The following is a 27,418-nucleotide window of genomic DNA, read 5'->3' on the forward strand; positions in this document are numbered from 1 at the left end:
AGTGCTGAGCCTCCCGAAGAAAGTCCACCCCCGAACGAAATGGAATTTATATAGAAAACATACTTTTACCAGTGTCCGGCTCCCCCCCCCCCCCCCCCAGGCCAGTGTTTCTTCCAGACTTTTTTCTCCGGGGGGCACTTGAAATTTTCGGGGGGGGGGGGGGGCAGTAGACTTTCTTCGGGGGGCGGACACTGTTAAAAGTATATATTTTCTATATAAATTATATACATTTCATTTCGTTCGGGGGGGGGGGGGTAGATTTTTTTTTGGGGGGGGGGAGGCTTTCCCACTTTACGATATGCGTTCGTATAATACTTTTACAGCATAAAAAAACATTTTAATGGCAAGCTTTTATGTAATAATGCACTAAAAGTGAGAAAATAAATGATTGTTTTTAAATATATAATTACTAATATTTAAATATATATAAAGAAAAGCGTGTCTAAGTATTATTTAAGGTAGGCACCCAATAGATTATGTTGACCAACGCTTTTCTTTATTGTCCTGTTGTATTTCATTAAGCAGTTGTATAATATTTATTTTATATATAACCATGACGACTACAAAGATAATAAAAAATCCAGACTCACGTTAGCTCTCAGGTTAGTAGCCTACAACATGTTTATAGTTTCTTCTAGGCATCTCTCCGGGGGGGGGGTGGTTCAAGTCAGTGATAAGCCCTTGGTTGATATCGTATGGAAGGGGGGGGGTGAAGGTCAATGATTATAGTATATATTGTCTATATAAATTTTATTTCTATATAAATTCCATGCCTGGAAGAAACTCTGATTAGAAGAGAAGTGGGTCAAAATTTATTTACGACATTTAAAATTGCTACAAGGAAACTGGTGGACACACTTGTGAAGATTATAAAATGCATTTAAATTAAGTAGTCTAGCTAGATCGTATGAATCTTGTTATCTGTAGTGTTCCTTCTGCTCTGCTTTATTATTTTTAGAACCAAATGTTATAGTTATAGAATATTATAGATCTAAATGTCGGATAATATCTTACTACATAACAATTTACGCGCTTAATCTGTTAGCTTCCATGCAGTCACTTAGCTCAAGTAGCCTAATCCAGCCTAACAGATCGTCTCAATGGGGGGGTTCAAATTTTTTCCATCATTATATATATATATATATATATATATATATATATATATATATATATATATATATATATATATATATATATATATATATATATATATATATATATATCAGGGGCGGAACTACAGTGCCGCCAGACCCCGCAATGCGGGGGGGCCCACGCCATTTAGGGGCCCACGGCCGACCATAAAAAAAATTGTTATAGTTAAAAAAAATGTTCTTGCATTTTTGACTTAATGTTTTTTTTTGTAAAAAAGATTACCGTAGCTGCGGTTGGATTATCTTTATTCTATAGACACCACCCCACGCTCATTTTTCCTTCCTTTTTAAACCACTGTGAAAGCCGAGTCCTCTTTCTCCTACAATGAAACTTATCAAAGATAAGCAAACGTTCAAACCACTTCTATGACTTATTTCCCTTTTTTAAATAGTCAAATAGTGATGCTTATAAGCCACTTTTTAATAGATTTGTACTAAACAAATTAAAAAGCAATTACTTCTCTTTATTATTATTTGTTTATAAATTACTTACTAAAGATTGACACTGTATAAAAAGAAAATGTATTTAAAATTAATTTAAAATATACAAAAAAATATAAAAATAAACATGACACGAGACACCATTATTTACAGAAAGCTTTCATGTTTTATATTCTTTTTCCGATAAGAGATAATATAAAACTGATTTTCACAAAACAGACTAATGCACTTACACTCATGACATGATGTTGTAATTTGTTTTAATTTAAAAAAAAACACACGTATTTCTCATAACACGAACAGGCCAGCATGAATAAGTATCCTATGTTCGTATGTTGCAAATATATATACATATATAGGCCTATATATTTATATGGGGGGGGGGGGGAGCCTAAAAATTTTTTTGCGGGGTGGCCCCTTTTTTCTAGTTCCGCCACTGATATATATATATATATATATATATATATATCCTTGTTCAACTTCATTCACCACTGTCCAGTCACTTTAGGTCAATTATTCAAACCAGCGTATACGTAGGTGCAGAGCCGGCGTTAGGGGGTGGCAAACGGGGCGGTCGCCGCAGGCCCCGCGCTTGAAGGGGCCCCGCGCTTTAGCACTGTCATTGTTATCTGAATTAATTCGTACACTTAAAAAAATTGTTTCTGAATTCAATTGGGAAAAACTAAATGGTCGAATGCCGACGTTGTTGATTGTTATAACTGAGGCCACGGTTGATGTTAGTGAGTTATCACCCACCTGAACTGGGACAGGCCGTAATTCGATACAAAAACAGTGTCAGACCTTCCCTTTGTGCAGGGTACGGTCGCATGGCATTTGACCTGAGCTGACTGGAGATTGTTGGACGCGAATCAACCCCCGACCAGACATGGGATGTACATTTGGGAAACACGTAAAGAGCAGTGTTTTTTCGGAGGGGGGGGGGGGGGCTTAGGAAGAAATTCTGGTAAAGAGATACCCTATTGTATGCGGACCGATGAAGACGCCCTTTTAGTGAGCAAGCGGGATGTCTGTAGTAGACAGTTAGTGACCTGATGAACGCTAGTCCTGACTTTCTTGTTGAAGATGTCGTATATGTAGGCCTACTTGTCTTGGTATAACAAAATTAACATTCAGTTGCGTGCAGAGGGGTGGGAGGAGGGCGAAGAGGGGGGGGGGGGAAGGCTCTTAGGATCTATATCAGGGGGCATTAAACAGAGTGATTTATTATTATTTTTTGGAAGAAAGTTAAAACTGTTGTTATGTTGTGTCATCTTAAGGATTCATCCGTTCCAAGACAGAATGATTACTTTACCGTTTTCATCCAAATTGTTTTATTCAATCGTCTTCCAGTGGTGCTGACATGATATAGTCAGCGAATTGTCCTCGTCGCACAACTTTGTAAAAATCGTCCAAAAAAGCTATCAGTGTTTTTCTATTTCTTTTCAACTTTAATTACTTTAGTTTTGTTGATTTTGTTATTTGTCTAAAATTCTGTGCTTACTAACACTATCTTTTTTTTTTAGATACACCTAAAACGCATGACTTTTATATTAACTATTAGTCATTAACAAACAATTTAAACAACTTTATTTTCCTAATTTTATGGCACATGATTGAATTTTCTTAAGTGATTTGGTATGAATTACATAACTGTCAAAAGTTATTTAATATCTTAGCAAGGAAAAAAAAACTAAGAACATTGGGTTAAAACGTGGGAGAGGTTAACATCTGTTATTAAAGTGGAAAGTTTGGCATTAGTTTATAAACTCCAAAACATTTATGTGTTGTTATGTGTGCATGCACATTATATAGGCATATATCATATATATATATATATATATATATATATATATATATATATATATATATATATATAATGGAAAAAAGCAGGCCCCGTGCGGATGGTTGGCCCTAGGCCCCGCGTATTCCTAACGCCGGCTCTGCGTAGGTGTGACATTAATGTCGCTCTACACATTTAAGGCCTGTTCCGTTTTAGGTGGTGAGGTGGTGGGGGGGGGGGGGCGGGGGGAAACCAACTCAGAGTGAACTGAACATAGCGTCAGTTTTTAGATGTCTATACTAAACATACATATACAATTATACTATTTATACATATATACTGATTTTGAAATAGATTAAAACAAGTAACAGTTGTATTATGACAGTAAATTTTTTTTTACAGATGAGTCCATGGGAGGGTCCCCCTAACATCCCCCCCCCCCTGCCCATGACGCCACTGCAGCCTAACAAACATGTATTGATCATGCTTTTTTGGGGTAGGTTGGTTATTGTCGGATTACATCCCTTGATATTTTTCACAACAGGAAGTTGCGTGTTTGGGGAAGAGTCTACCGTAGCAGCCGATGTTGGAACCGAGTCTGCCTACCACAAGTTTCGAAGAGACGTTATTATAAGATTGTGTTTACTTTTTAATAATAAAAAACAATAGCTTGATGAATTGTTGTCGTATTTACTCTGCTATATTTATTTTATTTATGTAAATCTATTGCTACTATAATAAAATGTATCATCAACTTTTTGACCGAAACTGGTTGAATAGTTTACTCACACCCTTAACCTCCCTTTTTATTTATAATTAGAATAATGGAATCTTCCTATTTACAGCAGTAGTGAATGGAGTGTTTGGAAAGGGTTAAGTTTCGTCTGTGATGCAGTGTTTTATAAACCCATCGGAGTACTTATCGAGTTTAGTTCAAAGATTTGTTTACAAATTATCTGAACACGCGCAGGAGGGTAAGGCTTGTTATAATTGTAGTTAGGTCTATAGATCTAGATTCTGTACTATTTAATATTAGTTGCCTGTTGTTGTTCACATGAGCGATGCATTTGTTGAATGGGTACCGTTATCATTTATCTTGGTTTGTTTAAATTATGATTTTCGTGTAGGATTTGAGTATTTAGTTCAGTGTATCTTCCAGACTTTTTTCTCCGGGTGGGGGGGGGGGGGGGGGAAGAGGACACTGTTCAAAGTATATTATTATTAAGAATAAGTATATATTTTCTATAGGCTATAAACTATAAATTACATTTCGTTCGGGGAGGGGGGTGCCGAAGATATGCCTGGAAGAAACTCTGATTTCAGATTTAGTTAAGTATAAAGTAGATCCAGGCCCACTACTAGATCTAGATCTAGTTAAAAAAAATTCTAGATTTGTTTATATCTATAATTTATTATGCCTGTTATACTAAATTATACTCTATTAGTTTAGTAATAGCCTATACTCGATATTGGCCCACCGTAGGCCAAAATAATTATTAATAATAAATAAATTAAAGTATTTTTTAGTATAGGCCTACCTTCTGCAGTTTAAAAAAAAAACTCTAATTGCAGTCATGTAGGTCTAGATCTATGTTTTCATAACTTTTAAGGGTTTGTTAAGTTAAGTTATTAAAAATATGTGAGTAGCAAAATTGCATGCATTCACCAATAAAACTCTGCTGGTCACATAAATTAAGGTTTGCAGATTTTGATTAGGCCTACCTATGTTATATTTTAATTTTTATAATTAGATCTAGGACCTTAGATTCTAAAGTATTATGTTAATGTAGATCCCGCCATTTGCGATATCTAAATACTTGAAGTATAATATAATAATGTTGTTGTTGCATATGTTTGCTTGATTGGATATATTACTAAACTAAAAGCTTGTATTATGTAATAAAAAATTGAGTAACCATGGTATAATATTGTTTTTCTTTTAATTGTTTAGACACTTGTTTTTGTACTTTTGTAATTTGAACATCAGTAAAAAGGGTAATGGAGCAGCATGTTGTATGGTAGAGCTCATGACAGCTAAACCCAAAAGTTTTGAGTCTGTAAAACATTTCCTGAGTCCACCCAGCTCTAATAGGTACATAACTAGACTGGTTGGGTATAATGCTGACCACATGATCCCATGTAATGTCGAGGTCATTGAAATAGATAAACTCTACTTTATCTATCCAATGTGTCTTGCGCACTAGGGTACTGGGCTTTTAATAATAACTAAGCACCAGTGTTTGTTTGGGGTTGCAATAGTTCTAAAATTATTATTTTTTATTACTCCTTTAGCATTTACATTTTAGTATTTATGTCACGCATCTCCATATTACATAATTTGATATGTAATTTCATAAACAATACACAAAACAAATTATAAAAATAAAAAGCTTCCAAACTGTCACCATTAATTATTTTATTTGTACTGTCTCTACTGTTTTGCTATAAAAGCAATTAAACACTAGCAAGCAAACACATAATCAATACATGATATACTTCTCTTCATTTGTTAAAAAAGTTTTGGTTTTGATCTAAATGGTGGCTTTACTTTCCACCAATCCCCCTCCATTCAATTGTGGATTAAGGATAGCATTTATTGAAATGCTAATTAGCATATTTAATAAATAATACTTTACTAATTGATGTTTAGCTCAGCTAAATAAGGCTGCTCAAGTAAGATAAGATCACTAAAAAAATACAATACCAACTCGAGATCTAAGTGTTATCCATTTAGTTATGTATAACATAATGTTACAATTAATTATAACTAAGTCCTTAGAATAAAGAACTTTAAACTAGATTACTTTTGATATTTTTTTTTTACTCTATAAAAAATATATAAATCATGTCGACCTTTTGCCTGTGAAAGTAACGTAACTCAGCTGAATTCTGTTGTTAAAACATTTACATGGATAACGCCCCCTTTTTCCCCCATGCAAAAAATAAATACTCAGCGTCGGTTCTTCTTGGTTGATAAAATTTATTTTAAAAAATCCTTGAAACAATTTATTTTAATCAGAAACTCCACCATGAAAACAGAGATTACAACTATGTTGAGACTTATTAGGCCACTATCTGTTGCCGTTTTAAAATACATTCAATCTAAAAAAAATTCTATTTGATACCACAACCCGTGTGTATTTGGATCTATTGTACTGTTATTATTTAATGCATTTAAAATGAAATACCTTTTTTTTTTTGGTCGCTGGGGTCATGTGTTGGTGTAAGTTTTAGAAAACAAGTTGGGGGGGGGGGGGTTAAAGGAAAGTCACGGTCTTTTGTTTTTCAGTTTCTACCTGAAATCTAGCACAATAAATTAATAATTATCATATCCTGACTTTTTCTTATGTTGAAATAGTATAACAATATAATGCTGAAAATAATAAATGAAATAGCCTGTATAAAACTCTCCCTACTAGCTCAGCCCAACAACTCAACTAAAGTATTTCAAGTATATAAATAAGCGTGTATATTAGATTATTGAGACGGAACAATTTTCTTCAATTTCCCCTCGCGTGTAGTAGATAACTCCAGGGATGGAGGCAAGTGGTGTCGTTGCTATGTCATTATCAGATCCTCTACTCCTGTCAAACTTTTTGATGTAGCTACTTGGGCAGACCAGAGGCGTAGCGAGATGGGGGGGGGTACATATGTCCCCGGGCGCCGACCGTAAGAGGCGACAAAATGGGTTGGAAAAAATTAAAAATTAAAAGCTCATATTAACTGCAGTTTTGCATTATAAATATTAAAAAATTTAAGGGGGGGGGGATTGAATTTTGTCCCCGGGCGCCGAGAAGGGTCGCTACAGTCTCTGGGGTAGACTGTATTATGTTGAACTTGGGGGGGGGGGGGGAGGGGAGGTTTAATGTGTCGAATTAACACTAAAGGTTTTCTCTCGAGCCCTATCATTGAACTTAGACGTACAGAGATACTTGAAAAACGAGTGTATTGCGTGACACATTTTAACAAAGCAGATCAAGTTACGGGTAGGGGTGGTATACGAGTGTAGTATGATAAAATCAAATCTGTCATCAAATGAAGTCCCAACACAATTTATACGTGTATAGGAACACACCCCGTATATCATATTTTCTAATTACAATCTCTGCTTTGAAATTACGTGTAAGACCGTACCGGCGCACCATTGTACTGGCTAATATTAGTAATTATTACTGGATATATCATTATACGGGCTTATATTATTGAATCGTCAGCATGACTCATTCTTGTCAGGCTGTTATAGCGGTGACTGACAACATTTTTGACTTGGTGATTAAGATGAATAAAAACGTCAGACGGGAAATCCCATTTTCCAATCAAAACATCCGTTCATACGTTTTGTTAATTCCAATAACAGCATCATTAGCTTTATCGCGAGAGGTGATAAAAGATCTTCAGCTTGTTGTATAACTTGTGGAATTTTTTTCTCCCAACCCTGTCCCATAAAACTCAACGTGATTCGTCGTAGAACAAACCACATACATACACCATCACTAGGAACACACACATATAACAACTCTCATACTACATCACTAGGAACACACACACACATAACATCTGTAGGAACAAACACATACCCAGTTATATTTTGGAGTACACACGCATTTTTGACAAACCACACATGACATTTCTACGCCCCATACACCAGATAAAACGTTAGTATGTCTACTACAAAACAATTTATACAAAAAGTTCATGTAAGCAACTACACATTTAACCTAATGCTTTTGTTTTAGTTAGAATCATAGCTTTGTCACAAATAAACAACAGAAGTTCTGCAATTGTCTATGAAAATCAAAAGCACCGTCATATACCATCGTCCCCTCTTTATTAATAGGTACTCCGAACTGATTTTTAAATCAGTCCCACAATAATGGCTTTTGTTTTTGTGCGTAGTATTTAGTATTATATTTTGCTGTATTTAGTAATACTAAACATAGATTAGTAATACTAAACACAACAAAATATAACAAAACTATAAAGCACACTTACCCACTAAGAGATATATCTATGGAAACAAATCTTCGGGTATACACATTGATAAAATAGCAGTACAATAATTTTACTTAAAACATTCATCCGTAAAAAAAAATAATAAGAGATGAAAAGCTGATGTTAAAATAAAAAATTAAATTAAAAAAAGAATTTATCAAAAAATACTTCAAACCACTTACTGTTCTGTTTTCTTAATTTTTATTTTTTTTCTCTTTATATTTTTGTTTGATGTTGTTTTTCTACATCATTTGTCAGCGTTTTCACTTCTGGAAACAATTAAGATTGTTTAGTTTTGCTGCATAATTAAATTAACTGCATGCAATTATCTAAGTAGGTTGTTAGCTTTTCATACGCATTTTTTTTCTCATGTGTCTAGAGCTAAACCGTAGCTTTGTTAAATTTGCAACTTGTGGTTGAGTTAAGCTTCTTAGCACCGTCTGTGTTGGCAGCTAACCCTAGACCAGCTTACAACACAACTACATATGGCTTAAAAGTAACAATATTGGTTGAATTAACGTCACTGTATATCTACTACTGTGTACAACACACATAATATAATTTATCACAACCAGATTATATCTACCCTACAAGTTACATCATGTTTAAAATTTGTAGCAATTTATAAATGCGTTTTTAAATAAATGGGGTCGTCCATAAATGATGTCACACTCGTAGGGGCGAGGGGGGTCCGTAATTATGTGACGGTGTGTGATGAGGGGGAGGTTCAGATGGCGAGACGTCACACTTTAGCATTATAAAATAGCCATGTTAGAAAACTAATTTTAGACGTTATTTCGCGTTTTAGAAAACTGTTTTAATAAATTGTAATAGGAATTGATTAAAATACTCTATATAGACAGAGTTCAGACAAGATTTTGGAAAAATATCGATGTTTTAAGAAAAATTCAACTGCAATTATGAAGGGGGTTGTAGGCTGAGGTGTGACGTCATTTTAGGGGTGGGGGTCTGGCTTTTTGTGACGATGTGTGACGGAGGGGAGGGGGGAGGTAAAAATCGTCAAAAAAGCGTGACGTCATTTATGGATGACCCCTATGAAAAATCCAAATGAAATTTTAATAAGTATAAAAAAATACTGATGCCATTTAAAAAAAAAAAAAACATTTTTTATAGAAAGAAGGGGCAGTAGTTATCCAGTGGTCACTGGACAGAATGTGAATAGATAAGAGCTAAAGTTTGGACCAGAAGGCAGAGAAGTACGTGATATCAATCGATGATAAAACAACATGCTGGATTTATTTCTGCTTTCAAAACGTCATGGCCTTCTGGCATGTTTTTTTTTCTTCTTTTGCTTTTATCGTTAACCACAGCCACCCAATCTGGCACGCAGTAACGCGTCTTATCTTACTTTCGAACTATTTTTCTTCTAACACGCAAGTTGCCAGATTTTTACGACGTGGTGGTTGAATTATGTTATCCTTTTTTGAATTAGCTGCAACATGGAATTTATTTTTGTCTTTATCACCGGCAATCCATTAATAGGGAACATATTTGTATCCACCAACTTTTATATACTGTATGAATGACCTTTTATAAAACTATCTTTTAGTATATACGGCTGGTGCAAAAGAACTTAAAAGATAAACATACGATACAGATTAAGGTTCATCTTTCATAGTCGTCGTCAGAAATATTCAGACATTTGGTTACCATAGTTACATTCAACCTGAATAATCTGACTTGAGTGATGAGGAACATATTTAAATGGAGTGTTAGTTTGAACTAGGCCACTTGAATAATTCCTCACGCCGTTGCGCGAGACTGGTGCGCATCCAAGTTCTGACAGGCGACATTAACAGCTGACAAACACAAGCTGGGTCTTCTGTACTGTTGTAAACTAGATGGGCAGGGCGATATCCATAAGCTATTGCACATATTGGTTGGCCGAGAGATGGCACATATATAAGTTTGTAAAGGCAGATACGATATATATATATATATATATATATATATATATATATATATATATATATATATATATATATATATATATATATATATATATATATATATATATATATATATATATATATATATATATATAGGTACCCCCTCCCCCTTCCTTAACAACATCGTGACTACGCCACTGCTCTAAACCATCAATATAGATTATGTTCAACCATGTCTTAATCTTTATCGGTTTAGCAAAACTTTCAATCGTCAAGACAACGGTGCTGGGATTTGTATGTTCGTGCCCAGCTCACACATCTATGATTAATATTTTTACCGTAATAAAACACTTGTGATTTTAATTGGCCTGCCCTAAAGCACCAGATTGTTGGCTATTTATCTGTTCCATGATCAGCTATCACTGTCAGTTAGTTGTTTGCACTTATATGCTTACAGAAGTGTTTATAGACAGTATTATATACTTAGCTTGCAGGGGCGTGTACATGTCTATACTCTCGCTAGACCACCCCCCCCCTCCCTTCCCCCACCCACACGAAGTAACACAATTTTACTTTTTTCATAGTACAATTAAGTAGTCATCCGTATATGAGGTCACTCTTTCTTTTTTTTTTTTTACAATTTTTACCTCCCCACCCCTTACCTCCGTCACATATCATTGTCACAAAATTATAGACACCCTCTCCCTCTAAAATAACGTCACACCTCAGCCAACAAGCCCCAAAAAATTGCATTTGAATTTTCTTTAAAACATCATTTTTTTTCTATATAATATTGACTGATCTCGTTCAACTTAGTATTTTAAACAATTGCTACCACTACTACCAGAGTTTTTTAAAACACAAACTAACGGCTAAAATTCGGTTACTTTTATTTGTAAATGCAAAAGTGTGACGCCTCACTATCTGAACCCCCGGCCCCCTGATCACGCGTCACAATATGACGGACCTCCCCCCCCTTTCTTACGAGCGTGACGTCATTTGATGGACGCCCACTTACATATTTCACAGGGAACCTAGAAATATGGTTTTAGTAGTAGTACGATACCTATACGCGTGCATACTATTAACGTTTATGTATTTAGTTACAGTTAACGTTAATGCCCTAGTTAGATTTGGGGTTTACATTTTGTTAACGGAACTTGTTAAACAAATTATGTTGAACCTGGTTGTGGCTTATCAACCCACATACACGCACCATATTTTTAGAAAACTGTTCCATCATATTATTTTGTTTAACTTTGAGCTCATTTGTTACAAAAATAAACTTCATTTCGTGGGAGCGAATTTAATGCACCTAGTGAGTTCCCCTTAATTGACAGATTCATTGCCATAGGTTGGCGGTGTCATATTCTTTTTTTTTTTACCTTACTTCCCTCCCTCTTATGAGGCCCACCATTGTTGACGCTGTTGTAGTCTGCCCAGCTCCGCCGCTAGGGGTCGCTATTGACACAGTCACGTGAGGGACACAATCAATCGGTGGGAGATTTGTAATGATTTCTGACATCGATGTGTTCGATCAGTTGCTGTACTAACCTCGTCGGGGGATGTAAAAAAAAACAAAACAAAAACGGCTATCGTGCGCTGCTCTCTATTCCTAGAGAAAAAAAATTCTTTATAAATCGCCTTTCATGTGGAGTGGTGTGTTTGTTTATTTCGTTAGCTTGCCACAAGCCATTTACTTCGGATTTTAACAATCTCATTCATTGTACTGTGTAGGTTTGCGACTTTATGCAAGTTAATCTAATTTTAGTTAACCGATGTATTAATGTGGTGAATATATTCTGAGAATAATAGAGTGAATACGTGTATATTATACATTGTGTTGGCCAGTTGTTTACGTTACCCAGTATTTTTGTCGAAATATGTGTTCATTTTGCTGTTTGAGAGGAGTTTAATTTTTAAGTAACGTGCTACGCACATACAAACCACAAACTATACACATACAAACCACACACAGCTACTCACATACAAACCACAGTCAAACCACAGACAACTACTCACATACAAACCACAGACAACTACTCACATACAAACCACAGACAACTACCCACATACAAACCACAGACAAATACTCGCATACAACTACTCACATACAAACCACAGACAACTACTCACATACAAACCACAGACAACTACTCACATACAAACCACAGACAACTACTCACATACAAACCACATACAACTACTCACATACAAACCACAGACAACTACTTACATACAAACCACAGACAACTACTTACATACAAACCACAGACAACTACTCACATACAAACCACATACAACTACTCACATATAAACCACAGACAACTACTCACATACAAACCACAGACAACTACTTACATACAAACCACAGACAACTACTCACATACAAACCACAGACAACTACCCACATACAAACCACAGACAAATACTCGCATACAACTACTCACATACAAACCACAGACAACTACTCACATACAAACCACAGACAACTACTCACATACAAACCACAGACAACTACCCACATACAAACCACAGACAAACCACAGACAACTACCCACATACAAACCACAGACAAATACTCGCATACAACTACTCACATACAAACCACAGACAACTACTCACAGACAAACCACAGACAACTACTCACATACAAACCACAGACAACTACCCACATACAAACCACAGACAAACCACAGACAACTACTCACATACAAACCACTGACAACTACTCGCATACAACTACTCACATACCAATCACAGACAACTACTCACATACAAACCACAGACAACTACTCACATACAACTACTCACATACAAACCACAGACAACTACTCACATACAAACCACAGACAACTACTCACATACAAACCACAGACAAATACTCACATACAAACCACAGACAACTACTCACATACAAACCACAGACAACTACTCACATACAAACCACAGACAACTACTCACATACAAACCACAGACAAATACTCGCATACAACTACTCACATACAAACCACAGACAACTACTCACATACAAACCACAGACAAATACTCGCATACAACTACTCACATACAAACCACAGACAACTACTCACATACAAACCACAGACAACTACTCACATACAAACCACAGACAACTACTCACATACAAACCACAGACAACTACTCACATACAAACCACAGACAACTACTCACATACAAACCACAGACAACTACTCACATACAAACCACAGACAACTACTCACATACAAACCACAGACAACTACTCACATACAAACCACAGACAACTACTCACATACAAACCACAGACAACTACTCACATACAAACCACAGACAACTACTCACATACAAACCACAGACAACTACTCACATACAAACCACAGACAACTACTCACATACAAACCACAGACAACTACTCACATACAAACCACAGACAACTACCCACATACAAACCACAGACAACTACTCACATACAAACCACAGACAACTACCCACATACAAACCACAGACAAATACTCGCATACAACTACTCACATACAAACCACAGACAACTACTCGCATACAACTACCCACATACAAACCACAGACAAATACTCGCATACAACTACTCACATACAAACCACAGACAACTACTCACATACAAACCACAGACAACTTCTCACATACAAACCACAGACAACTACTCACATACAAACCACAGACAACTACTCACATACAAACCACAGACAACTACCCACATACAAACCACAGACAAATACTCGCATACAACTACTCACATACAAACCACAGACAACTACTCACATACAAACCACAGACAACTACTCACATACAAACCACAGACAACTACTCACATACAAACCACAGACAACTACTCACATACAAACCACAGATAAACCACAGGCAACTACTCGCATACAAACCACAGACAAACCACAGACAACTACTCACATACAAACCACAGACAACTACTCACATACAAACCACAGACAACTACTCACATACAAACCACAGACAACTACTCACATACAAACCACAGACAACTACTCACATACAAACCACAGACAACTACTCACATACAAACCACAGACAACTACTCGCATACAACTACTCACATACAAACCACAGACAACTACTCACATACAAACCACAGACAACTACTCACATACAAACCACAGACAAATACTCGCATACAACTACTCACATACAAACCACAGACAACTACTCACATACAAACCACAGACAACTACTCACAGACAACTACTCACATACAAATCACAGACAACTACTCACATACAAACCACAGACAACTACTCGCATACAACTACTCACATACAAACCACAGACAACTACTCACATACAAACCACAGACAACTACTCACATACAAACCACAGACAAATACTCGCATACAACTACTCACATACAAACCACAGACAACTACTCACATACAAACCACAGACAACTACTCACATACAACTACTCACATACAAACCACAGACAACTACTCACATACAAACCACAGACAACTACTCACATACAAACCACAGACAAATACTCGCATACAACTACTCACATACAAACCACAGACAACTACTCACAGACAACTACTCACATACAAACCACAGACAACTACTCACATACAAATCACAGACAACTACTCACATACAAACCACAGACAACTACTCGCATACAACTACTCACAGACAACTACCCACATACAAACCACAGACAACTACTCACAGACAACTACTCACATACAAATCACAGACAACTACTCACATACAAACCACATACAACTACTCACAGACAACTACTCACATACAAATCACAGACAACTACTCACATACAACTACTCACATACAAACCACAGACAACTACTCACATACAAACCACAGACAACTACTCGCATACAACTACTCACATACAAACCACAGACAACTACTCACATACAAACCACATACAACTACTCACATATAAACCACAGACAACTACTCACATACAAACCACAGACAACTACTCACATACAAACCACAGGCAACTACTCACATACAAACCACAGACAACTACTCACATACAAACCACAGACAACTACTCACATACAAACCACAGACAAACACTCGCATACAACTACTCACATACAAACCACAGACAACTACTCACATACAAACCACAGACAACTACTCACATACAAACCACAGACAACTACTCACATACAAACCACAGACAACTACTCACATACAAACCACAGACAACTACTCGCATACAAACCACAGACAACTACTCGCATACAACTACTCACATACAAACCACAGACAACTACTCACATACAAACCACAGACAACTACTCACATACAAACCACAGACAACTACTCACATACAAACCACAGACAACTACTCACATACAAACCACAGACAACTACTCACATACAAACCACAGACAACTACTCGCATACAAACCACAGACAACTACTCACATACAAACCACAGACAAATACTCGCATACAACTACTCACATACAAACCACAGACAACTACTCGCATACAAACCACAGACAACTACTCACATATAAACCACAGACAACTACTCACAGACAAACCACAGACAACTACTCACATACAAACCACAGACAACTACTCACATACAAACCACAGACAACTACTCACATACAAACCACAGACAACTACTCACATACAAACCACAGACAACTACTCACATACAAACCACATACAAACCACAGGCAACTACTCACATACAAACCACAGACAACTACTCGCATACAACTACTCACATACAAACCACAGACAACTACTCACATACAAACCACAGACAACTACTCACATACAAACCACAGACAACTACTCACATACAAACCACAGACAACTACTCACATACAAACCACAGACAACTACTCACATACAAACCACAGACAACTACTCACATACAAACCACAGACAACTACTCACATACAAACCACAGACAACTACTCACATACAAACCACAGACAACTACTCACATACAAACCACAGACAACTACTCACATACAAACCACAGACAACTACTCACATACAAACCACAGACAACTACTCACATACAAACCACAGACAACTACTCGCATACAACTACTCACATACAAACCACAGACAACTACTCGCATACAAACCACAGACAACTACTCACATATAAACCACAGACAACTACTCACATACAAACCACATACAACTACTCACATACAAACCACAGACAACTACTCACATACAAACCACAGACAACTACTCACATACAAACCACAGACAACTACTCGCATACAACTACTCACATACAAACCACAGACAACTACTCGCATACAAACCACAGACAACTACTCACATATAAACCACAGACAACTACTCACATACAAACCACATACAACTACTCACATACAAATCACAGACAACTACTCACATACAAACCACAGATAAACCACAGGCAACTACTCACATACAAACCACAGACAACTACTCGCAGACAACTACTCACATACAAACCACAGACAACTACTCACATACAAACCACATACAACTACTCACATACAAACCACAGACAACTACTCACATACAAACCACAGACAACTACTCGCAGACAACTACTCACATACAAACCACAGACAACTACTCGCAGACAACTACTCACATACAAACCACAGACAACTACTCACATACAAACCACAGACAACTACTCACATACAAACCACAGACAACTACTCGCAGACAACTACTCACATACAAACCACATACAAACCACAGGCAACTACTCACATACAAACCACAGACAACTACTCACATACAAACCACAGACAACTACTCGCAGACAACTACTCACATACAAACCACAGACAACTACTCACATACAAACCACAGACAACTACTCGCAGACAACTACTCACATACAAACCACAGACAACTACTCACATACAAACCACATACAACTACTCACATACAAATCACAGACAACTACTCACATACAAACCACAGATAAACCACAGGCAACTACTCGCATACAAACCACAGACAAACCACAGACAACTACTCACATACAAACCACAGACAACTACTCACATACAAACCACAGACAACTACTCACATACAAACCACAGATAAACCACAGGCAACTACTCGCATACAAACCACAGACAAACCACAGACAACTACTCACATACAAACCACAGACAACTACTCACATACAAACCACAGACAACTACTCACATACAAACCACAGACAACTACTCACATACAAACCACAGACAACTACTCACATACAAACCACAGACAACTACTCACATACAAACCACAGACAACTACTCACATACAAACCACAGACAACTACTCGCATACAAACCACAGACAACTACTCACATACAAACCACAGACAACTACTCACATATAAACCACACACACACACATACTGGTCAATACGAGACGTTAGAGTCGCGTCAGGGACTGTTGCGTCCTCCACTGGGTTGTAAGCGGAGTCTGCTGACGCCTCTGGTGTCTCTAGCGAGTCGCCGGCTGTCACGTGACTGCACTGTTTCATTCTGCTCATTGTTTTCTGTGCTAGAGTTGACCAGTGGCTCATTGTTTTCTGTGCTAGAGTTGGTCACTGGCTCTGATCAGCCCCAGTGGTGTTCGCCCCAGGTTAACTGTGGCAGGTTTAAACTGTGGCAGGGTTAAACAATTCACACGGTGTGTTAAACCTTGATGTTCTCTCTTAACCCCTTGTAGATCAAGTTATTTCTTTTGTGAAAACACCACCACTAACTAAGCTGGTGATTGTATATGTGCTAACTATAACTATAAAACAGATGAAACTTTCTTCCTGAAGCCGGTGTTATCCTAGTCTAACGGCTGTTTTGTTGTGTTTTTAAAAAAATTCGGGACCAGCTTTTTATTCCCACGGTTGTAACGTTGTCCGGTTCAATGTTTCACCTGGAGCTTAATGAAGAGAAGATGGACCAGACCAATGGACGGGCTAATACAGGTACAAGCTCTTCATGTTTTATGTACACCGTGCTTGAACGTGGGGGGGGGGGGAAGAGAAATTTGCTGGCACGTGCCGTCTATAAAATAGATATAACTAGTTTCATGTGCTATATCTATATTACAGTGGTTTCTTAAAATAGTGAAATAAAGATATTAATAAATATTTTCATTAAAAATTAATTTTCTAGGTGTATAAAAATATAGTCAGTGAAGTAGAGAAGCCGTGGGGGGGGGGGGGGGGGGGGAGGGGCAGGTTGAACCCTTTACACTGTGCCATGCTGAAGGTTTTTTTCAAGGTTTGAGCTGTGTTACAGATGGTAGGAATTGATCCGGTATTTCATGCAACCTTTCTTTCATCCTCTACCACCACCTCCATTGATTATTCTTAAGTATTAGGCCTACATAAAATGTATGTGTTGGTAGATCTACTCTTGTATGAGGGGGTTTAACTGGTAGGCCTATATGTGTTCTTAATTAAATAAATATAGAATAATTTGATTTATTATACTTAAGTGTGTTATTTGATGTGGGTTTAGTTTTCAATATCTGTAGGTTGTGAGAGAAAAATATACCCTAACAGCCCCCCACAAAAAAAAATGGCATCAAACGAAATTGTTTTAAAATGGTGCCAATGAGGCAGCCACAAAACAGATCCGTAATTCTTTGATGCCATCTACAGCAGGGCAGATGTTCTAGACCTCAGGTGTCTCTACCTGTACCGTCAGGCGTTTTGGTACCACCTGGTGCCGACACGGCAGAGTACCTTTAATAAGAAGCACGGCAGGAACTACATCGAGAATTAGTTCCACTAGTTCACCCGTTTAGTTCCACCTCATCTTTAGGGTGATTATAATGCATGGTAGTTAGCGTAAGGGTAAGTAGTAATTTATACTACGTCCTAGTTGAGTGCAGCCTATCTAGTTTATGTAGAAGGCTGTCTACCGTGGCAGAGGCGTAGCGACCCTTCCCGGCGTCCGGGGACAAACTTTCAAATTGGCGCCATGTATATTTTATATTTGTAATGCAAAACTGCAGCTAAAATGAGCTTTTAATTTTTTTCAACCCATTTTGGCGCCCCCATAGGGTCGGCGCCCGGGGACATATGTACCACCCCCCCCCCCATCTCGCTACGCCTCTGTACCGTGGTAGGGTTTGTAATCTTGCAGTTAGAGCCAGTAAAGTATGTCGTGATTATGGTTTGAAATCTCGTAAACATATTGACTTAGTTAAATAGTAAGTAGTAGATCAGGTGTGCGGAATGCAATCGGATTAGCGTGGATGCTAAAAATACCTCTTCGTTTGACCTCGTTAGTTTACGTCCCCACAGCGGGAAACCCCAAACGAGGCCAATATCCCTCTGTTTATATAACTTTAATATAAGCATTCCAATTCCATGGAGGGGTTTGGTTACATGCTCGCCCGTGTCCTGTAATTTATCACACAGGTTAATTAAAAGATTTTCATTGCACGTGACACATGTGACCAGTTTGAGAATGGAGCAGGTACAAACTTCTCAACGGCTTTAGATGATGGAAATGTTTGGGTCACAGTGACTGACGAATTGGGGGATTAATGTTTTTTAAGAGGGTAGAAGGGGGTTAAAACTACGTCCATAACTACATATACTAATGTCATTGTATATATATATATATATATATATATATATATATATATATATATATATATATATATATATAATTGTGGTTTTGTAAAATTCAAAATTTTGAAATTGAAAACGACACAAATACGGTTGTAATTTTCTGTGTACTTGGGGGAGGGGGAGCACACATTTTGCCTACGCCACTGCACTGTAATACTTGTCGTTCGATATAAAACGTGTGGGGCCGTACCATCTTTCCCTTGTTTGAATTAACAACAGAAACGTGCCGGAAGAAATTATACCATTTTGTGTGAGTCTTGTTTTAGACTTGTGAAAGTCTTTTGTTAGACTAGCGTTAGTATTTTGTTAGACTTGTGAAAGTCTTTTGTTAGACTAGCGTTAGTCTTGTGTTAGACTTGTGTTAAACTTGCCTTGATGTACAGAAACTCGACAGACTGTCTGAACGTGTTGGGAGTTAGAAAAACTCATCCGGTTTTATCGAAATTTTGTGCCGCTTTTTTACGACAGGCGTCAAATATTCATGAATATTTCTTGCGAAATTCCGTTAGGGGTACCAGCAGCTACTCGCATCGATTGTGTGTGTTGGGGTTGTGTGAGGGGTTGGGGTTGTGTGAGGGGTGGGGTTAGCCAAGGACTAGGTCAAGACTTTACAATTTAATTGCTGCTTTAATCTGAATGTTTTGATTAGTATAATTGCTAGTTAAGACCAGTGTTTCTTTAAGAATTTTTTTCTGGGAGGAGACCCCCCCTCACCCGTTGAATAGATGCCTGAAAGAAACTCTGGCTATGATTACTAAAGCCCGTACCTCACTGACAACCTTTCCTTCAGTTTAAAACAATCACTAAGAAAACCCACCCCTGTATCACACTGACACCCCCACCCTTGTATCACACTGACACCCCCCACCCCTGTATCCCACTAACACCCCCACCCCTGTATCACACTGACACCCCACCCCTGTATCACACTGACACCCCCCACCCCTGTATCACATGACACCCCACCCCTGTATCACACTAACACCCCCCACCCCTGTATCACACTAACACCCCCACCCCTGTATCACACTGACACCCCCACCCCTGTATCACACTGACACCCCACCCCTGTATCACACTAACACCCCCACCCCTGTATCACACTAACACCCCCACCCCTGTATCACACTGACACCCCCACCCCTGTATCACACTAACACCCCACCCCTGTATCACACTAACACCCCCACCCTTGTATCACACTGACACCCCCACCCCTGTATCACATGACACCCCACCCCTGTATCACACTAACACCCCCACCCCTGTATCACACTAACACCCCCACCCCTGTATCACACTGACACCCCCACCCCTGTATCACACTGACACCCCACCCCTGTATCACACTAACACCCCCACCCCTGTATCACACTAACACCCCCACCCCTGTATCACACTGACACCCCACCCCTGTGTCACACTAACACCCCCACCCCTGTATCACACTAACACCCCACCCCTGTATCACACTGACTAACACCCCCACCCCTGTATCACACTGACACCCCCACCCCTGTATCACACTGACACCCCCACCCTGTCACACTGACACCCCACCCCTGTATCACACTGACAACCCACCCCTGTATCACACTGACTAACACCCCTGTATCACACTGACTAACACCCCTGTATCACACTGACACCCCCAACCCTGTGTCACACTGACACCCCCACCCTGTCACACTGACACCCCCACCCTGTCACACTGACACCCCCACCCCTGTATCCCACTGACACCCCACCCCTGTATCACACTAACACCCCACCCTTGTATCACACTTACACCCCCACCCCTGTATCACACTTACACCCCCACCCCTGTATCACACTGACACCCCCAACCCTGTGTCACACTAACACCCCCACCCCTGTGTCACACTGACACCCCCACCCCTGTATCACACTAACACCCCACCCCTGTATCACACTAACACCCCCACCCCTGTATCACACTGACACCCCCACCCCTGTATCACACTAACACCCCCACCCCTGTATCACACTGACCCCCACCCCTGTATCACACTAACACCCCACCCCTGTATCACACTGACACCCACTCCTGTAGCATACTAACACCCCCACCCCTGTATCACACTGACACCCCCACCCCTGTATCACACTGACACCCCCCCCCCCCCACACACACACCGTTCAACCTAAATTATATATAATACATACACACCCATCCCCATCCAACTATACGCCTGTATTACACACCAGACACACCCCGCCCCTAGTAACAGAGAACCACCCCCATCCACAGTCCTGTATCACATACAATCCTCATCATAGTCCAACGTAAAGCCTGAATTACACAGAACTACCCCTCCCCCCCCCCCCCCCCCAAACACACATATCGTCCTAAAGCCCTATCACCCTATCACGCAATACCACATTGATCACTCACACTAACTGCCATTTCTATTTATACACATAAGCATCGCCCCCCACTCTCTCCCCGACTCTCAAACTATAATGCTTATCATGTGAAATCATTACGAGATAAAGTTGCAGAACTCATTCCGTCCGTGTTGTGAGAGTTCTTTCCCTTGAGTTGTGTGTAGTATTGATCTCACAGAATCCCCTGCCTGACACACAGACACTGGACTGGAACACGGGCTGGGTGAGTACACATGCCTCGGATATCTTATTAGCGCGCGCCATCAGCACATTGACGGGACGCGGTTGTTGTTTTTTTTTTCGCCAGGAGACGCGTCAACGCCCACTCGAAGCGCGTGACTTTATTTTTAGGGACACGGGTCACACTCGGCGACCTCTGTGGCGGAAATTGTCGCCCCTGGTTTAGCTGTGTCGTTGTAGAAACAGATTGGATTAGAAGCTGTTTGTTTTTTCTTAATTTAGGTGAGTACTAGTAGAAGAAAGCGACGTCTATTCTATAAATAGACCACTTGAAGCCGTTATCGATCGAATAATCATCAGCCCAACTCATAGAGGCGGAAATCGATTCCGGCAAATATTTTGCATTGTTGGTTATCAGCTAAAATTTGAGCAGGATATTTCGTGCTAGCATTTTTTTTCTCTCATTTTTTTTACGCTGTAGCTTTAAAAATGTTTGACATTTAGGCGACTTGACAGAGACATAGACATGACATGCAGCTTGTTACCTCTGTGTGACCCAGTGTCCTGTTCTCTGAGGGGGCCGAGGCACTGTATGGGGGTCAGGGGACGGGCTAGGGTTAGTGCGCCATTTAGGCTCGTGGGGTTGTTTATTATAAAAATGTGTTAGGGCTAGCCGTACAAAAATACAGGATTAGAAATAACAAGATTTATAGGCTAACGATTAACATGACATTATTTTTTGTTATTATAAACGTTGTTGTGTAAGGATTAAGATTAGTTGCATGCTTAGAATTCGGATTATCGATGTAAATTTAAAAAAAAAGATATTTAGAAACAGTCGGTGGTACGTTTAAAACACATCTAGGGGGTATATTAGAGCGTGGGTTATACACGGTTATGTGTGCTATTGGCTTAGACGTACCCTCACAATGCAATATTGATATGTAATCAGTTTCTTCCAGGCATCTCTTCGAACGAAATGGAATTTATAAAGAAAACTGAAAACATACTTTTACCAGTGTCGTCGTCCCCCCCGCCCCCCGGAAAATGTTGTCCGCGCCCCCCCCCCCCCCCCCCCCCGAAATATCAAGTGCACCCCGGAGAAAAAAGTCTGAAAGTGTGTAATGTAAAACAATAGAAAGAATCTCTAATACAAAATCTGCCCAGCGTGTTATGTGTCCAAGACCATATGTCAGCAGTGCTGTCCTATGTAACCGGGTAGACCACTGTAGAGTTTCCCACGGTCTGTCATTAACTAACATATGGTGACATCATTTATGGGAAATTTAGAAGGAAAAAAAAGGCAACGAAATTTTAAAGGGTAGTGTGTGGGTGATCGGGGTGCTTTGTTTATTTTTAATAAATACAATCCTGTCTTAATCTCCAGGTAGTGTTAGTTTGGGAGGGGGTTGGAGGTTAATAGGGCATTATTGACATCTTACACCCCCCCCCCCCCCCCCGCGTTTAATTATTTGAAGGACCATGAAAATGACATTTAAATCCATGCTAAAGCTTTGTGTGGGGGGGGGGGGGACATGCCATGAATAGGATAAACCGAGCGTGGGAGATTAGGCAATGTCTTATTTTAAATTGTATGATCTCTTTGTTGGGTGTAGGCTGCTTTAACCTCTGTTAACATGTTTTTGATAAGATAAACGGTTTAAGGGTGACTTCCCCTTGTAGTCCCATTTGATAACACTGGCAAGAGGGGACGGGGAGTGCTGTGGTAATGGGACAAGGGAGGGACAAGATGCTGCTTGACATCTGATGCTAGCCATACAACTAGTGTTGGTGACCCGAGGCTTAGACCAAGTGATGGTCGTCACTCAGGTGCTGGTAGGACTTGGCTTGACATCTGATGCTAGCCATACAACCAGCGTTGGTGACCCGACACCTAGAGATGGTCGTCACTCAGGTGCTGGTCAGACTTGGCTTGACGCTAGCCAATAGCCAGTGTGGTGTTGGATATAGTTTCTTTCAGGGTTCTCTATGGAGGAGATGCCCCCCACCCCCACCCTCGCAACATATTAGCGCCGAGAAAAAAATATTGTTTATATATAATACTATGCTTTATCTCTGAAAGAAACAGCGTATACAGTGTTTTGGTCATATACAATGATGACTGTCGTATACGACAAGTGATAATACATATGTGATGTTGGTGATAAATGTGTGATGTTGGTTATACATGTGTGATGTTGGTGATACATGTGTGATGTTGGTGATACATCTGTGATGTTGGTGATACATGTGTGATGTTGGTGATACATGTGTGATGTTGGTCATACATGTGTGATGTTGGTCATACATGTGTGATGTTGGTCATACATGTGTGATGTTGGTCATACATGTGTGATGTTGGTCATACATGTGTGATGTATATCATACATGTGTGATGTTGGTGATACATGTGTGATGTTAGTCATGATTGTGTGATGTTGGTCATACATATGTGATGTTGGTCATACATGTGGGATGTTGGTCATACATGTGTGATGTTGGTGATACATGTGTGATGTTGGTGATACATGTGTGATGTTGGTGATACATGTGTGATGTTGGTCATACATGTGTGATGTTGGTCATACATGTGTGATGTATATCATACATGTGTGATGTTAGTCATGATTGTGTGATGTTGGTCATACATATGTGATGTTGGTCATACATTTGGGATGTTGGTCATACATATGTGATGTTGGTTATGCATATGTGATGTTGGTTATACATATGTGGTGTTGTCATAACAGTGACTTCGGTCATGTGAGTGATGGTCATATAACGCAGTTGGTCAACTACGTGATATGGGTCACACAAGTAGGCCCACAAGTGGGTGTTGTTCATATAAGAGATATAGGCCACTTAGTGTAGTTGACCATTCACCGGATGTCGTACATTATCTATACGCTCGTGATTAGAATTGTCACAATGCGAGGGCTCATAGCTGACTGTGGGGGGGGGGGGGTGTAAATGTAGACCTGATAGATGAATCATACGTGCTTATTAATTAAGCGAAACATGTTAGTGTAAATGTCATATCACCGCCCTGTGATAAGAATGTACGCCTAAAACTTAACTGGTTAAAAACTAACTGAAAATTTAGCTAAAACTGTCAAGAACAAGGTAATTTGTTGAACACCTTGAGGGATAGATTTAGTTTTGTCTTCAAATGTATGTAAATATTCACTTAGTCATGCTGCAATCTACATGAAACACTAAGATTTGGAATTATATGTCCCTAGATGTGCATCATCTTGGAATCATTAAAAGATGCAATCGAGGATCTTTTAAAAAATAAACAAACATTATAAACCGCCTCCATAAGTATGACAATGATGAAATCAAAATGTGTTTTATAATGCAATTAAAAAAAAATGGTTAGGTTATTAATCTATAGAACATGACACAAATTTTAAGTTAAGGAACAGAAACCAATATTGTCATAAGGTCGTGTGCTTGTGTAGTATCTCGCGTATGAATATTTTTAAATGTAGCAACCACTAATACAGGACGACATCTGTCTAAAGATGTCTGCACCCGCTAGTGTTATGTGTAAGCAGTGTTTCTTCCAGACTTTTTTCTCCGGCGGGTGGGGGCTCTTGAAATTGTCGAGGGGGGCGGTAGACTTTCATCGGGGGGGGGGGGGGGGGTGGGGCGGACACTGTTAAAAGTATATATTTTCTATTTAAATTATATACATTTCATTTCGTTCCGGGGGGGGGGGGGGCGGTAAAAAAATTTCGCCCCCCCCCCCCCGTAGATATGCCTGGAAGAAAAACTGACGCATGTGGCGTTCAGGTGTTTCATGTAAACAAACATGTAATGAAACCAATTTGTACTGAGAGATATGTCTCCTACATACCAGACTACTGTTTCCAGCTTTAACTTGACCAGTTGGTCAATCGTGAACGTGAAAATTTTCAGATTTTACAAACATATTTGAAATTGGGTTAGCAACCCGGAACTTATTGTTCCACTTAATATATTACACCCCCCCCCCCCCCACACACACACCCATGGTAGTTTCTTGAAGCTACTAGCCCCATAATGCACCACTTTAAAATTTTAGAACTATCCGCACCCCAAGCACATATTGTACCACTTAAATTGTATAGTAAACCGCTTTCACTCCACCCTACTCACACACACATCCCGTCCCTCCCTCCACACATACACACACAGCGCCACTTAATTCCTTGTTTGTATGACGTTACGCCTGCCACCAAAAGTGGCCGGCCTAGAGGGGTTAATTTTTGGTAAACATTTCATCCCGTGCACCCGCGCGCCATCTGTACGGTGTATGTAGGTATGTACGTATGTCCAACCCCCCGCTGTACAACGTACCAGAAGATCGCCCTCTTACTTTTTTTTAAAGCAATAGATACAAAATCTAGACTAAAATACGACTCGAAAAAGATGTTCGTTTTTCATTAACGTTTTTTTAGTCAATGAAATACTTCAGTAGAAAATGTACACAATTTGTCTTTAAAATTCTGATGATATGGTTGCTCCCTTGTTGCCGTAGCTTGCAGTGTTAAAGATCTGTAAGACCAATCTGACGTCCCAGTAAGGTTAAACACCGTTTAGTTGTAATTTGTAAAACATTTAATTTAACATTTCGGCGTCATTGGCATCCACATTTTGCCTTTATTATCCCCATAATGCGAGAGTCTTAAAGCGAGCGTTTTGGTAGCGTTAAGTGATTTTTTTATGCTGACAGAGTTCCTTTTCTAGAATCTCTTCGAGAGAACGAGCCCCCCCCCCCCTCCCCACCCCATGCAAGTCTACCGCTCCACTCGAACGAAATAGCAAAATTAGATAATCTATATAGAAAATATATACTTTAACACGTGTCCGTCCGCCCCCCCCCCCACTCCCCTGAATT

General features: G+C 39.2%; 1 protein-coding gene across 5 annotated transcripts in view; it reads left to right on the plus strand.

Annotated features, from left to right (window-relative positions):
• Nucleotides 1-3,944: 3,944 nt before the first annotated feature.
• The window catches only part of LOC131931466 (NAD(+) hydrolase SARM1), a 55,543-nt gene continuing 32,069 nt past the window's right edge, over nucleotides 3,945-27,418 (plus strand). The window contains exon 1 of one of the 5 annotated variants that reach the window (XM_059288271.1): nucleotides 3,945-4,346. In XM_059288271.1, the coding sequence (XP_059144254.1) occupies nucleotides 4,262-4,346 (85 nt within the window). In that variant the 5' untranslated portion in view covers nucleotides 3,945-4,261. Of the gene's footprint in view, nucleotides 4,347-18,204; nucleotides 18,283-19,139; nucleotides 19,159-22,495; nucleotides 22,577-22,697; nucleotides 22,816-27,418 lie in introns of those variants that run through there. The other 4 variants (XM_059288272.1, XM_059288277.1, XM_059288276.1 and 1 more) reach the window with 4 other exon arrangements.

This window comes from Physella acuta, unplaced genomic scaffold, assembly GCF_028476545.2.
Source record: "Physella acuta isolate Inbredline_101_S28 unplaced genomic scaffold, ASM2847654v3 ptg001975l, whole genome shotgun sequence".
Classification (NCBI taxonomy): domain Eukaryota; kingdom Metazoa; phylum Mollusca; class Gastropoda; family Physidae; genus Physella; species Physella acuta.